This window comes from Penicillium chrysogenum (assembly GCF_028827035.1).
Source record: "Penicillium chrysogenum strain IBT 35668 chromosome Unknown utg000005l_segment0_segment0, whole genome shotgun sequence".
NCBI lineage: Eukaryota > Fungi > Ascomycota > Eurotiomycetes > Eurotiales > Aspergillaceae > Penicillium > Penicillium chrysogenum.
Genome location: NW_026622753.1, coordinates 1352215 through 1367580, shown reverse-complemented (window position 1 = coordinate 1367580; position 15366 = coordinate 1352215). Strand labels below are relative to the sequence as shown.

Sequence of the window (15366 nt, the reverse complement as noted above, 5' to 3'; positions counted from 1 at the left end):
TATAAGTAGAACACACAAGCGTATTCAAGTGAGAGGGCGCGTGGACACGACCTTTTTAATTTTCAGCCGAATCGCTGCTTCGCCAGGGCTTGCAAGAAGCTCATAGTCTCCTGCTCCTTCTGTCGATATGCCTGCGCTCGTTCTTCGCGCTCCGCTGTACGTGCACGAAGAATTTCCTCCCTCCGGATCTCACGCTCGTTCTTCTTACGTTGGTCTTTCTCCTTTTCCCGTTTCAAGGCAGAAAGCTCATTGTCCCCGCCCAGTAAATCTTCATCCCGAGCGGCTTCGGGCGAACCACCGCGCGCATCCGCGAATGCACGATTGCTCGCAGCAGCTTCTCGCCGTTTCTCGAGCTGTCTCTCCCGTGTGCCCGCCTCAGCCCGCGGCGCAACCTCGTCTTCGAGATGGCGCAATGCAGATTTATGCGCACGTATTTCGGCGCGATACTGATCGCGGGACTCGCCGCGGGCAGCGATGGCATCTTCAATAGCCGATTCTGGTGGGAAGTCAGCATTCTGGCCATATTTGGGGGAAGTAGAAAAGCGTACCTCTTTTTAGCTCAAGATCTTGCATAGTTGGGATTGCAGGGCCCGCTTGTGGGTGTGGGCCGCCTTTCCTGGAGCCAGCTTGTGGCAGAGTAGGCCCGTACTCGTCATCCTCATCCTCATCGTCATCGCCTACTGGTGGATCTTGTCGAGCTTCATCAGCCGCTCGCTGGCCTTGCGTATAATCAGGCGATTCGCGTCCACCTCTCGGGCCAGCCGCTGGTTCTTCTTCTGCACTCTTGCGTGCCTTGGCGAGCGTAGCGGGATCATACCATCCCTCCGCGAGCTCTCCACGGTTCCTGCAATGTCAGTAATTATCGGGCCAAGAAGAGAACACCCTCAGACCTACCATTTCTGCGTAAAGCTCTTCCACCGCCCTCTCACCTCATCTTCACTCAAGTCTTCAATGTATTTCCCTTTTTGAATATCCAAGTACATGCCAAACATGGGCTCGTAAACCTTCAGGTCGCGCCCTGAGAGCTCGCGCGCTTGGAAAGGGAGCACGATCGGTTTCGCTGGAGCATCTCTGTGTCGCCGCCCGTGGTGTCCGCGGTCTTTGTCTTCGGCACGGCGATGGTGACGGTCTGATCTGTGTCTGTCTGATTGGTGCGGAGAGCGTGACCGCGAGCTCTCTCGGTGCCGGTGCCGGTGGGAATGGCTGTGGCGACTGCGGTGATGGCGGCTTGAGCTTGGAGCAGAGGGAGACAGAGCTCGGTGCGATGAGCGAGTTGGCGAAGGCATTTTGGCTGGTTACTGTCGTTGAACGGTTCTGGAAAGTCCGGAGGAATTTGTCTTCTGGGGGTGATAAAGTCAGCACTGAGGTCGGCTTATCAGTTCAGCCATCCGATTCCCAGATTGGCCCCCGGTTTTCGATTCTAACGATTCCAACACATTCTTCATCTAATATTGTTCTTACTTAATTATCTTGTTTCCGATAATCAATTTATACAGAAAGAAATACTGCTATATTACGAAGCAATTATTCATCCAAGAAACGACCTTCATTGTGATAAATACATCTAGGCGAAGAGGTATACAACGGTTAATAATTCAGCAAACCCAGTTCAACTTAGCTGACAGGAGCGCTCTGCTCCACGCTCGGGCTAGCGGTGTTTTCAGCAGGTGTCGCAGGTGTGCTCGACTGCGAATTGGCCTTAGACCGGTTGGCCGCGGCCATTTGCCATGCCGGGATGGAGGCAGACCGACCAAGCTGCGACAGTGGGTTGGGGCTCTGGCTTGTGCTCGCTGGGGCAGCAGCTTGAGTCGGCTCCTGTTCAGCTGGTGTCACAGTAGCAGCCAAACTGTTGGTGGCCGCAGGAGGAGCAGGAGTGGCGGGAGTCTCTTCCGGTGCCGGGCGAGGAGTACTGGGGATGGGAGAAGATCCAACGGTCCTGCCAGCAACAGGGCTAGCTCCGCTACCACCAAGTCGGTTGCCCAGCAAGGTCTTCAAGCTCTTGAGCTCAGTTCCGAGCTCCTTCAGTCGATTCTCATTGCCTTCCCGGGCACCTTCGAGGGCCTTGGGAATGGCATCCTTCAATGACTTCACCTCGTCGCTAATGCGACGAGTCTCGTCATCTCTTCGGCGGGATGAGTTCTTGAGATCAGCAACAAGATTCTCCACGTCCTTGAGAGCCCCATCCAAGCGCTCAGTACGGGCTTCCTCGGCGGTCTTCAATGCAGCAGTGTCGGTCGATAGTTGTTCGATCAGAGTAAAAGCACGTGAGAACTGCTCATCGATGTTTTCTTTATCTTGCTCCAGCTGAGGAGGGGTCGGTGGGGCGATCAGAGGTGCGATATAACGCTGGATGGATTGATCAGCGCCATTAGTTTTGGAAGGAGGGGCAACTAGATACCTTTGTGACGGTATACAACCCATAACCAACTCCACCCATCACTGTTGCCATAATAAACCAGTCACGCCAATCTCTCTTGGGTGGCCTTTTCATGCGATTAGTCTCTAGCACGATGCCACGATTGATAGTTAAACGTACTCAGGAGGCGGCTGCCATTGATTATATGGAGGATAGCCATATCCTTGAGGCGGCTGTGGTTGCCGGTAAGGAACTGGCTGTGAAGAGTAGCTAGGGGCTGGGGATGCTGAAGCTGTAGCTGTAGCTGCGGCCGCGGCTGACGGGTCTTCGCCCACTCGCGATAAGGCAATGTCCACTTCCTCTTGAGTCAAGTTCTTGGATTGGAGGAATGAAACCCTCTTTTCAATGGGCGAGGATGCGACCGATGGGTCCTGGAGGACTAGATAAAGTCAGCGATCACCACACATCAAGTTGCGTGCCTCGTAGTCCATACAGGTAACCTAGTGACACATGAGTTAGCGATAGCCCCGAAAGCGGATGATAATAGACATTAATGTCTCAATAGACAACTTACAGCTGAAGCAATCAGCTCCTCACGTGGAGCCATTATGATTGATGTCGACTACCAGGGAAGTGGAGGAGAGATGAATCAGGGAGAGAGATGCGCTCACATCGGCAATCGCCATTTGGACCTCGGAACTCGCCCCAACGCCAAGACTTCCCCAGACCGGGAGTCTCGTGATTACCGGCGAAACTGTTTTTCCTATGGTTCCACACCGCCTACCTCATTTGAAAGTGGCACGCATTTGTTTACATCAACCGCCTCGTGCCTGCCAAACAACAGATCGAACCCCTCCTCTTGGATTTTGTGGTGCAACCCACTTGGACGTTGGATTTTTTTTGGTCAAGGCCCAACCATATCCAAAATTCAGTTGCCAAAAGAATCGCCTTACCTATTGCCGCCTTTGCGGCTTGTGTATCACCATGTCGCAAGATACTGGGCTTTTCAGTATTAAGCGCCCCCGAGAAGTATAGATCCCTCCTATCTAGCGCAAGACTTAAGGCTAATTTATATTGCGATCAAGACTCTCGGGAGTGTGCAGAATTTCTCCGCCATCCCCCAACCCCAGTCGGCATTGAAGCGCGCAAGCTCGATCGGATTTCAAAACGCCCCGTACAGCTCTCAGAACCACCGCACTTCCTTGATGGGCTCCACTGGTCGCCCGCAGCAGCCTAACTTTACCCGCATGTCAATTGGTGGACCATATGGCGCTGATGCCGGTCTTTCGTCTGTTCGCCGATCAGTGTCGAGTAACATGTTCAATGGCCCCAGTGCCAGTCGACAGAGCTTCGCGCCAGGGTCTCTTTCCTCCAATCCTGCGCCTCCTCAAAACCCGCAGCGCAGAAGCAGCGTATTTTCGCGACCATCCACGGGAGGGGGCCGATGGGACATCAATCGTTCTTCACCCAAGTTCCCACCGTGGCCGGTGTTCCCAGAGACCCGCGCCCTCTCAGGGACCGATCTTTTCAGGCACGGATTGGCCAGGAACTGTTGGAGTATTTGACTATTCATGGGTTCGAGTTGGAAATGAAACATTCATTGGGGCAGAACACTCTTCGCTCACCGACCCAAAAGGATTTCAACTTTATCTTCCAGTGGCTCTATCATCGGATCGATCCAGGATACAAATTCCAAAAATCAATGGACTCCGAAGTACCGCCAATCCTGAAACAACTAAGATACCCGTATGAGAAAGGCATTACGAAGTCACAAATCGCAGCCGTTGGCGGCCAGAACTGGTCGACCTTCCTCGGGATGCTCCATTGGTTGATGCAGTTGGCACAAATGATGGATCGCTATCAGTCCGGCGAGTATGATGATGCCTGCGCTGAGGCGGGTGTGGATGTCTCCGGTGATCGTATTATTTTCCGCTTCCTCACTCAGGCCTACCACGATTGGTTGCAGGGTGGTGAAGACGAGGATGATGACACCGCAGAGAAGCGGTTGATTCCTCACGTTGAAAACATGTCGCGAGAATTCGCTCTTGGCAATGAGCGGTACGTACAGGAAATGGAGGCACTAGAGGCGGAAAACCGGGCTCTTCGCGACCAGATCGAAGAAGTGGAGAAGAGTGCTCCCGACATCGCCAAGTTGGATAAACACTTCCGCATCTTGGAGGACGACAAGAGGAAATTTGAGGATTATAACCAGAACGTCAAAGGCAAAATTGAAAAATACGAGACTCGCATCAAATTCCTCGACGCGGAGATCCAAAAAACCGATACCGATCTCCAGGCCACTGAAGCTGAGCGTTCCGATCTCCAGGCAAGTGTTGACCGCCAAGGCATCACTATCCAGGATATCGACCGCATGAACTCGGAGCGAGAACGTCTGCAGAAGAATCTCGAAGATACCGTGGCTCGCCTCGAAGAGGCCCATGCCCGTGTCATGGAGAAGGAAGCGGAAACTAGCCAGAAACTGGAAGATCTGGAACAGATTGTGAAAGCTTACAATACTCTTGGATACCAGACTAGCTTGATTCCCGCGGGTGCCGAGAACGCCAAGGGCCAGGACTATGAGCTTCGTCTGAATATTAATGAGAGCAATTTCTCCGCGAGCCAGATTGGTGGCCCTCCCAGCCGAATTTCTCCCGAGGGTGATCGCCTACTGGCGGAGCCTTTCACTGGCTACCACCCGGCACATTTGCTCAGTTTGGATCTACGGGGCTCTGTCCGAAACAGCCTGCAATCACTCCGGAAAGAGATCAATGAACGACGGAAGCAAGGGATCGATGACGACCTTGAGCGTCGTAATCTACTGGATAATATCAAAGAGGCGATGGATGAGAAAAGAAGCGAAGTCGAAGCCCTGGAGCATCGCCGCCGGGCAGCAGAGGAAGAGTTTGAACGAACAAAGGAAATCACGACTACTCAGAAGCTTGCCTCGGATGCCCAAATTGAGAAGATGGAGAAAGAGTTGGCGAAGATGCGCGCTACGCTCAGTGACAGTGTACAGTTGATGGAGCAGCGCGAGATGAACACCAATATCGAATACGAACAACTGACGCTTCGGGCAAATTCCCTCCGGGAAGAGTTGCACACTAACGTCGAAACAATGCTTAATGACGTGATTCGCTTCAAGGTACATGTTCAAAAAGGTCTTGAGGACTACGAGAGCTTTGTTGTCGACGAAGTGGAGCAAGAGCTTGGAGGTGAAGGGGTTCTTGAAGAAGAGCTTTGAAGTTATTTTGTCACGATTTGACGATTTGGTGTTCAATTTCAATTGTGTTGGTTTCATGTACAATACCCCCGGATCAGTTCAGGACGCGCAATGCACATATTGTTTTATTTTATTGTCTTTCCTTTTTGTAGACACCAGGCGCCGCGGATCTTCACCCGCATCCTGGGAGCTTCTACTTATTCCAATGAAAACCATTAGGGAACGTAACCATGGTTTCCTGGAGAGATAGATTATCCTTCAGGGGTGGGAACATCGCTTGGAGATTCAATGCCCGGGCCTACCTAGGTAGGAAGATATGATTCCCACAAGTTCATGGACGCTGCGGGTTCTCCAAAGGGGCCGCTAGATCTGCCGCCCCTTTTATGATGGTGCTCAGGCTCAGGCTCACTGAGTAGATGTCAGCACGGACTCAGATCAGTGATCATGCTCAGTTCAGTCACGTGTAGAATGACTGATGCTTAACTAGTGACCCACGGCGCGAACTTCATGGTTGATTACCCCCAAGAGGGTCCGCTTACTCGTGTCTAGCCAATCTGATATTGGTGTCTTCTTTCGTACTAGCCCACGGCTAAGGAACGCCAAGATACGCTTGTGGGCTTATGCACCATCTCCACCAATAAAAAACTAGGAAATATATCTGACGAAAGGCCCACTATTTTCCGTCTTGCCAATCAGATATTGTTTGCCCTTCTGGGATGACCCCGCCCAAATACATGTAACTCGGGCCCTCTTCCAACGTTAGCTTTGCTTTCAGTACTCCGTATCGCCCGATACAATGGCGATGGCCCATGAGGTTGAATTTGAAAGCATGCAAGATAGGTATTTTGTCAGTCGATTGTGTCATTACGTTATTTCGCAAGAAATCTTCACAATCCTCATTTCTGTAGAAATGAGGTGCGGTATAGATAATGGGTGGATTCCTACTTGCACGTGGTCAATAGCTTCTTATATGTATTCATTGACAGCTCTTTGATTCTCGAATTAATCAATATGAAGTCCCGTCCTATCTCGTCCCCTCCCCTACTCTCTTTCACAAACTGCCATCCTGGAGAGACTGCACCAAGTTGCAGATGACTGGGCCAGTCGCCACGCATCACGCTTCGCACCCGCCAAGTATGGACTGATATACATGTGGAAGAAAGGCTGGGGAGCTCGAAGAGTAGATCGACCGCCATCGGGCGAGAGCATCACCCTTCAAGTCCGGCCCACCTCGTCGCTAAAATACCTGGGCGTCATGCTAGATGAACACCTCACGGGAGAAAGCCAAATCGCGTAGTGCCGTAAGAAGGCCGTATAATTGATTGCCGCGCTACGATCAATCGCGGGGATGACGTGGGGCGTCTCGACCCTACACCTCCGCCGTATATAGACAGCAGTCCTACTCCCTTAGATCTTATTCCCCTACTCCGCGTGGTATGTATAGGGAGCGTGCTTCGGCAGTCATATCCAAAGGGAACGCAACTGCCAGGCTCAACGGCCAGGATACCGTGTACGCGGCTGAAATACAGGGTATCCTGCTCGCACTCAGCCATATTAAAGATGACCTGGTGAAAGAGCTCGCCGCTACTTCGAGAGCCCCCGCCCGCAGGATGACCATCTTCACGGACAACCAGGCCGCCATCCAGGCATGTGCCCACCCCCGACGCAGCTCCGGGCAGCAGATTCTCTGCAACATCGCCATCCAGATAGAAAACCTACGACTGGCGGCCTGGCGCATCTGTATCCACTGGATCCCCAAAAGTTCCAACTTTGTCGATCCAGAGACCCAGAAAAGATGTATATGGGTTTTGTCCCTGGGACTTGCAAAAAACTACTATCACTCACAGCAGCCGAGAAGACGACGGTCAGTGAACGGGTCAAAGAAATGATTAATGAACTACTAACAATACCACCGGATTACTTTGGAAACTTCGATAGTACGCCTTACATCAACGGTGTTCTCTCGAGGCCAGGTAACAACCCGATTATTTCCGGCATATTCAAGGATCAGGAACAGATGAAGCATGGAATACTAGAGAGACTGGGCTAAACACAATCACCGCATTACATCCGGTTATTGCGAGAAATGGTCAATCGGACCCTTAACAACCACAGAACTGTCTTTACCCATGGAGATCTGCAGCCAAAAAAATATATCTTATTGATTGAAATCTGTCCGGCTGGTACCCCGAGTACTGGGATTTTCGCACCCTCAACATTGTATTGTCAAATGAAACCGGATTGGCTCGAATTCGTCCCAGTATCCGGTGGAATATCTCATGGTGCAAGTTGTCTACTCGTCGATCTTTTACTGATGTTGCATTATACCCATGTCGATAAAGTGATATAGGATACAATGGCAGCGGAGTCTGGAGCAGATCCTCCAAACCCTGGCGATTTTCACATGTAAGATTTCTATGATAGAAATACGATGTTACATTATGACTGCACATATACGTAGGCGTGATTAACTCTCCCAATTGCATTCGCGTCGTTTTCCATGTAAGCTTTGGCTACTGCATGGCATGATTACCGTGTGGTCGTTCTTCGAAAGTGGCTGGCAAGTAAGACTTTAATAGATCTATTATAATGTAAATGGTTCTTGCTTATCGAAAGGATTAGGCGATATGGCCCCCACAATGTAGATTGCTATAGAGTGTTCCATAAAAAGCTATCTATACGAAGTATAGAATATATTCTAGACTGAAAAAGGCATACTCCGTACAATGTAAGGATCTTATGCCTGGTCATATTTACTCCGTACACCACACCTATTTACAGCAATGATGATCATAAACGAAATCATTCTACTCCGGGGCAAAATATATCCCACAAGTTATATTCCTAAAATCCTACAATAATACAGAATGTTGTCCAGGTGTATCTTCTAGACAGCCTTGGCGCGGGATGCCGCCTTTAGGGCTCCGCCAATCTCCATGTAGGCAAGGCACACCTCCTCCGTCAGATACATGAGTGATCGACAGGAGCGATGTGCAGAACAAGGTGGAGAACTGTCATTCGCCCGTTTTATCCGCCTGGTTTTTGTCTGAAACAATTTGCTCCGCACAGTATACGGCCATCCCGTCTATCTGTACCGGAGTTCCTGGTTCCACTGCAATATGTTATTCTCCGGGTGATAGGGCTATTTTCCCATCCATGAAGATCCCTTCTGCTCAAATTCCTTCGCCACGGCATGAGACTGGCTCCCCTGCAGATCTGTCTCCTCTCACGGAACACAATGTGTTTCGGTCTTTTGGCGGCCTTTTGACGGATTTTGACTCCCAACAATGAAACCCAAGGGGTATATAACTAGCTAGAACTTCCTATCCTCGAGCAAATTTTTTTTACTACCAGTGCTGTGCACCTTCGTTCTTTTCAAAAGCTTCAGGTCTTACTTTCCATTGCTACCTCTAGCATCCATTCATTTCCCATTTCCACTCTTAAAGTATCCAACAACTCAACGCTTCAGTATGAAGTTCACCGCTGCCTTTGGCGTTGCTGCCCTATTCATGGCCCCGTCTGCCGCGGCCTGGAAGCTGCCTGTGAGTATCCACATCAGAATGAATCATTATAGATCCCGTTCTTTGCTGACATTGTCTCCCTAGCGCGCCAACGCCTTGGCTGCTACTCCTACCGGTTCTCCTAGTGGATTCCCATCCGGAACTCCTACTGGAACCCCATCTGGAACCCCATCTGGAACTCCCTCTGCCACTCCATCGGTGACACCATCTGGAACCCCAACTGGATGGCCCACCGGATGGCCTACTGAATGGCCTATCCCGTGGCCTACTGGATTCTCCTTTGCCCGCCGAGCACCTGGTCACGGACCTGGTATTAAGGGACCCGGGCACGCAGGACACGTTCAGGGATTCCCGCCCGCCGGCTTCACCACCAGCGCTCCTAGCGGCACTCCTTCCTGCACTCCTACTGGCACTCCTAGCGGCTCGCCTTCTGGGTTCCCTTCGTCTACCGGCGTCCCCTGTGGATCCCCTTCGTCTACCGGTATCCCCTCCTCCAGTGGTTCATTCACCTTTTTCCCTATCCCGGCCCCGACTGCCGCTGGTGAGCAGGGAGGCTTCGCTCGTCGTCACGCTCGTCAGATGTTGTTTTAGATTCTGCACTTTGCAGCTTCGCTAGTGTGAAATGTGAGATAAATCATTACTGTGTTTTCCGTGGCTGCTGGATCAGCTATAGAGAAGAGTTGTTGCTATTTGGAGATTTTCCCCGGGTTTCATGTAGAGTGATAGAGTAAATTGGTGAACACGTAGCATCCATAATAGTATTAGACTTGCAAGATATAGCCATCCCCACCTAACCCCAAAGGATCTGATATGCGCATCTCAGGAAACAGTGTCTTTAGCCCGACGTTCACACCAAATTTCGTTTCCCCTTCCGCATTTGAAATTACAGTAGGGAGTTGAGGCATCAGTTGAAAACCGCTATATGATCCAATTATGGTCCTACGGCCGAAAATAATGGTATAGCAGGCCATGGTCATCTCACCTGCAGTTTCCTATAATCAATTGCTTATTTTAGGCTATTTATGGTTAGTTAAGACTAAACTAAGCCCCCACCGGAGGCCCCTTAGTTAGTACCCCTGTTTTACCTTCCACATCTGTTCTTTTATACTTTCCCCTAGCAAATCCTTGTTCCTAAGATGTCTTGTTATTCGCCCGAAGACAAAATCTCTCACATTTATTGCTAGCTGCATCGTCAGGCGGGAGGAATTCGGACAAACTGCCGTTGGGATTGTTGGCGGAGCTGCGAAGCCGGTTCACTTCTGGTATGGATTTTCGTGTCTCTAACTCTCTCCATTCGGACATCAGAACTTCGGAGGTTGCTCGGGAGATATATGGCAACGGTGTGTCTGCTTGTACGGAGGATTCATGAAGTTTTACCGGATCGTCGCCTTCCATTGCTGTCCATGTCACGGACAAAAACCCCTATGACAAAACTTCATTGCGCTTCGTGGCATGAATCTGCCATGTCGGAATTTGTGGGGTATTTTCGGTGCTAGCATTCCGTGGGACTGGCTAATCTTTCTACATTCTTTACTGATTCATAGGTGGATAGACTAACAGAATCTCTCTCATCTTTCCGAGCACTCTTTGGTAGATCCCAAGATATGCTTGATGTACTTTTATAGCAATCCCCTTCGCGTTTCACCGAGGTTATCTCAAAGCTCCGCAAAGAACTTCTAATGATCTTTGCTCCAGCGTGTCCATTACCTAATTCCCAATGACCTATATGAGATGAACATCGTTGTCAATCCCGAAGCAGGCAGTATGGTATCACTGGGATCGTTGGACCGAGGCAAAGGTGGACAACAAGTCATGGTCTTGAAGCTGTACGGAGTAGGCTCTTCTAAATAGGTAATTTCTGTTCACGGTACGTTGTTGTTTTGCCCTACACTACTCCGTACAGAGGTGTGTTAACGCAAAGTGGATAAAGATCTCGACCAGTAAGGATGTGGGTAGATGCTGATAGTAATGGCGTTCTTAATGAGCCTAGATAGCCCTATCTGTAACAGTCGCCGTAGAACCCTCAGTGCTCGGACCTCATATATCGCGTAACTCAAAGCTCCCTGAGCAGGCAATGTACTTATCATACATATTAATAGATTCAAATAAGAATATAAGAATACCCTAGAAGTCAATCCCTCGATAGACATACATTGGAGGTATACCTAGATAAAGGAACTCCGCATTCTGTGGCCTCCGATTGGCTCATAGCTTGGCGCTGACTCAGCAGTTCCTGATCTCCAAAATTCTCGAAACAACATTTACCATCTCCCTCACTTTTGGTCTTCATTTGCCCTTGTTACGGGGTTCAACTGAATATCGCAAATATCCCGCTATGTACCTGTGAGAATCGACATGTATCACGCCAATCCCGTACCCATCGAGATTGCGAAACCTATACACCCGCCTTCGAGCCTCGTTGCGGTACCATGAGCAGGTGCTTGCGCCCCGGCATCCTGCCATTCGGTCGCAGGCCAGCTGCTTCACGTCTCCGTTTCCTCCCATATCGATCCGCGTCTCCTTTCTCCCGGCCGACTTGGACTCAGTTTACCCGGAAAACTCGCAATGACCAAAGAGAGATTAATTTCCCAGACGAAGTTCTTTTTCTACGTCGATACAATTTAATCAAACACCCTCGCCTCAGGCATGACCAGAAGAGGCATATTGACGAATGGATGCCAGTGCTGAGGGATTGTATTCCACCAAAAGTTGCCAAACCACCAGACGTCGCCCAACCTGCAGGACAGCCTAGGCGGCTTCGACCACTCCGCGAATCCGAACATGAGCTTGATCGGACCCATGCTCTACTGGGATGCCTATGGGATGGAAGGATACATTTTGAATTTCAACTCCTTGCGCATCTCGGATTTGCGCACCATGAGTGGTCTAATGTGCAGGCTCTTTTAGACAGCATGATAGACACCTATGAGTTGCTAGCTCCTCATATGCCTCCTAAGCACCCTTCGGCTGGGCTTGATTGGAACAGACCGTTTCGCGTGCGTCGCGCAGATGAGTCAACATCCGACTTGGCGTGCCCCCTCACCTCAGAGATCTCCCTCAGCAAGCTGACGGGAGGCACAAAATCTGCGTCCCCTTGGAAATGGTCTCGTCTGGAACCTCGCTCATCAGATAACATTTCTCTTGATACTCTGACGGTGGAGCCCGCACCGAGATTCTTCGGAGAGAGAATTTTGGCTGAAGTACTCGCGAACCTCGGCTCTCTCGTTTTGTATGCTGCACGCAGTCGGTCAGATGATTCAAAGCATGCGATGTCCTGTGTATACCGAACCCTTGCCCGGTTACACCATGCAGGCATGATCTCTGACAGAGTTTATCAATATCCGAAACCAGATGCCAGCCAGATTGTGTTCCGTCCGCCAGGGCTCCATTTTTTGTCCAATTCCATAATGAGCGTTTTGTCCGACGCGGCGTGGCATGAGCATGAAACAGCGGTGGCCGCTGCGGCCGCTGATGCAGGAGAGCAGTCACCTTTCATCCCTTACACACCGGGAATTCGAGAGCTGGGCCCGGAGATCTGGCTTGAGCTCATTCTATGGTGTTGTGTGGAGCATGGGTTTTGCAAAACAGGCACACTACTCGTGCATCAAATGACCCGGCTTAGCGAATGGAAGGCTGAGAGTTGGGCGCCTCTAATAAAAGATCTTAATATAGTACAAAAAACCAATGTCAGTACGGAGCAATCCTGGCGTCGGCCAGGCCAAATCGAGAAGTCCCCGACACTCAGGGGCCAGGAAAAAGCACCATTCAATGGACTTGGATTCCGAACTATCAGCTCTGAGGTGGTTGCATCGCTACGGAACGGCTTGGCGAACAAGGCCTATGTCGGAATGGGGGATCGTGGATATCTTCCTGAGGATCTCACCAATCTATCAGCCCCTCTGACTAAACTTATTGATCCTCCCGTTTCCGGCCGTGAGGAGCTTCGGCCAACGAACAGATTCACCAATTGGCACATTGTACGGATATTAGCATCGGGCTGTTTAAAACCGTCCTCGGATCCTGTTTCCTTCGAGGATCTCCTAAGGTCCCAGAACAATGTTGTTCCTCCATGGGAAGGGAACGAGTTGAGCCTGGCACAAGCCTTGGATGGGAAAACGCGGGCGCAGTTCTATGATGAATCTGCCGCTATGACTGGCCTGATCGAGTTTAATCTCAATTATTATGCTCGGGACAAGCAAAGCGGACGCCTTTTTCACGAATATGCTTGGCTTCAAAACATTGCCGATGCAAGCAAGGCACAGCACATCCAAAAGTTCTTTGAACGGATGAGCAAAGCCAGTGATGAAGAAGCTTCCTTGCTGTTCGATTTCAAATCTTTCGAACCTCAAGATATTTCTCAATCGTCTATCCCGCAGTTGTCATGCGCAACTTTTGCTAATCTCCTTGACGTGGCGACAACAACCCACGCATTTGACTTCGGCCATCAACTACTCCTGGACAATGACATTGATGGCCCTCCCATCCCTCAAAGCGCATATAGCAACCAGGCCTTGGCGCCATCTATTCTTCGATTTTCAAGCGCCACTTCTAATGTCGAGCTCGGGGAGCGTGTCATCGCGTCGCTTGCGGTCCCTCTTTCTGTGAACACCATTAAATCGTTGATCAACTTCAGCATTGCACGGAAAGATTGGAACCGCGTGGTGCTGATGCTCAACTTCCTAACCGAGCACAGGGCTAAATCCTGGGGTTACATCAATATCGGCGCCCTGGCAAGTGCAGTAATTCGGCTCGATGCCACCGTCAAACATAAGACATCTACCGGCACCTTGACTCAGGCAGATACAGAAGACCTGAATCAGGCCACCAACATCTTGCTCCGCCTTTTCCGCGGCGAATGGCATGCTAAACATACTCGGGAGAGAGTCAGGAACTTCCAGCTTCGAACACTCTCTCGGATGCACCGCGTACTCTCCGCCATCCCAGGTCCTCTACCGGACATCCTCAAACAAGTGGAGGCACCTAAGGAAATCTCCGGGCACCACAAAGCCACTTTGATCCCCCCAACCACCTTCCACGAGATCTTCGCTGCCGTCGTGGAAACGCAGGGCGCTATCGTCGGCAAGCAGCTCTGGGACAAAGTATGTGTCGACTGGGTGTCTCCCAAGCGCCAGCTCCAGTCTCCAGGCGGTGTTGCCCGGCTGTTGTTCAGCGATGAGCGGGCCAATTCACACGGTTCCCCGGGATGGGATCCAGATTATGTCAACCATGTCCGGAGCAAAGCCACGATAGCAGACCTCAACACCGTCCGCATCCTCGCACGAAGTGCCGTCCGGGAATATGCAGCATGCGTGCAACGAACAACAGATGAACAACCGCATAGCCCCAGCCCCAGTATACCCCAATTCAACACCACCTCTTCCTCCTCTACCTCCTTCGTCTACGACCCCACCGCTCCATATACACCCTCCATCTCCCGCAAGGAATACCCCTACCAATTAAAAACTGGCAAAATGCCACAAACAGAGCTCGAGTCCATTCTCGACTTCTGTCTCGAAACCTTCCTCAAATTCGGTCTCCCCGAAGACCAAGTCGACATCGAGATCCCTGGCCACATGCGCCGCATGCAGCTCCGAAAGGTCTTTTCTTCGCCTACACGCAGGCCTGTTAGGATGCGGATCAAGTACAACAGGTCCGATCCTTTCATGAGATCTCACTGGCCGAAGGAATTAGCGGAGACTTTGCCGAAGCCGGAACTGCTGTCGGAGGAGCCGAAGTGGCCGTACGATAATCCCAAGATCTAGGATGTGGGAGAGCTCTCCTGGGTCCTGTCTTGTATGTATTTTTATTTTCAAAGTAAAAAATATTCTCGAATGTATATACTATTCTTCTTCAAAAATTACTCCCTGGACCTTAGAAGGTCGTGTAATTGAGACAGGACGGTTCTTCGGATTGGTTTTTCGTTCTACACTGCTTACTGCACTTAAGAGGAATATGCTGCAGACAAACATGATGAATTTGGTATCAGAAGTCCTAGCGTTATGATTCAACTGATTCAACGCCGATAAACGCCCCAATGCCAACTAGAAACCAATCCTAACGCCCAAAGCCCCTTGTGAGTCCAGCTCCTGATCGAGGCACCCAGGTATTGCTATATCGGTGGGCCATTATAAGCATGTGTAATGCAGAGATATTCGTGGTGGATCAAAGGGGAAAAGGTTCATAAGATCGGGGGAGGAAGAGAAATAGCATCACACCACATACGCATTAATGGATATGGAAATAGTAAAACACGGGTATGAGAAGAGAGC

General features: G+C 50.5%; 7 protein-coding genes across 7 annotated transcripts; 5 read left to right on the top strand and 2 right to left on the bottom strand.

The window, feature by feature from the left end:
- Positions 1-62: 62 nt before the first annotated feature.
- Positions 63-1286, bottom strand: N7489_008928 (uncharacterized protein; the record flags this gene model as incomplete). Its single annotated transcript, XM_056714678.1, has 3 exons — positions 63-496; positions 549-844; positions 895-1286. The coding sequence occupies 3 exons, from the start codon at positions 1284-1286 to the stop codon at positions 63-65; spliced, it is 1122 nt and encodes a 373-aa protein (XP_056562300.1).
- Positions 1287-1614: 328 nt separating this feature from the next.
- On the bottom strand, positions 1615-2963 carry pex14 (putative peroxisomal membrane anchor protein (Pex14); the record flags this gene model as incomplete). Its single annotated transcript, XM_056714677.1, has 4 exons — positions 1615-2346; positions 2399-2483; positions 2537-2795; positions 2924-2963. The coding sequence occupies 4 exons, from the start codon at positions 2961-2963 to the stop codon at positions 1615-1617; spliced, it is 1116 nt and encodes a 371-aa protein (XP_056562299.1).
- A 377-nt stretch (positions 2964-3340) lies between these two features.
- Positions 3341-5597, top strand: N7489_008926 (kinetochore-associated Ndc80 complex subunit NDC80; the record flags this gene model as incomplete). Its single annotated transcript, XM_056714676.1, has 3 exons — positions 3341-3385; positions 3442-3644; positions 3716-5597. The coding sequence occupies 3 exons, from the start codon at positions 3341-3343 to the stop codon at positions 5595-5597; spliced, it is 2130 nt and encodes a 709-aa protein (XP_056562298.1).
- Positions 5598-6372: 775 nt separating this feature from the next.
- On the top strand, positions 6373-6873 carry N7489_008925 (reverse transcriptase; the record flags this gene model as incomplete). Its single annotated transcript, XM_056714675.1, has 2 exons — positions 6373-6416; positions 6594-6873. The coding sequence occupies 2 exons, from the start codon at positions 6373-6375 to the stop codon at positions 6871-6873; spliced, it is 324 nt and encodes a 107-aa protein (XP_056562297.1).
- Positions 6874-7012: 139 nt separating this feature from the next.
- N7489_008924 (ribonuclease H family protein) lies at positions 7013-7626 on the top strand (the record flags this gene model as incomplete). Its single annotated transcript, XM_056714674.1, has 2 exons — positions 7013-7373; positions 7424-7626. 2 exons carry the CDS (start codon positions 7013-7015, stop codon positions 7624-7626), a joined length of 564 nt encoding a protein of 187 aa, XP_056562296.1.
- A 1420-nt stretch (positions 7627-9046) lies between these two features.
- Positions 9047-9688, top strand: N7489_008923 (uncharacterized protein; the record flags this gene model as incomplete). The annotated part of the gene is made up of 2 exons (XM_056714673.1): positions 9047-9118; positions 9182-9688. 2 exons carry the CDS (start codon positions 9047-9049, stop codon positions 9686-9688), a joined length of 579 nt encoding a protein of 192 aa, XP_056562295.1.
- A 1838-nt stretch (positions 9689-11526) lies between these two features.
- Positions 11527-14859, top strand: N7489_008922 (uncharacterized protein; the record flags this gene model as incomplete). The annotated part of the gene is made up of 1 exon (XM_056714672.1): positions 11527-14859. The coding sequence occupies one exon, from the start codon at positions 11527-11529 to the stop codon at positions 14857-14859; it is 3333 nt and encodes a 1110-aa protein (XP_056562294.1).
- Positions 14860-15366: the final 507 nt, after the last annotated feature.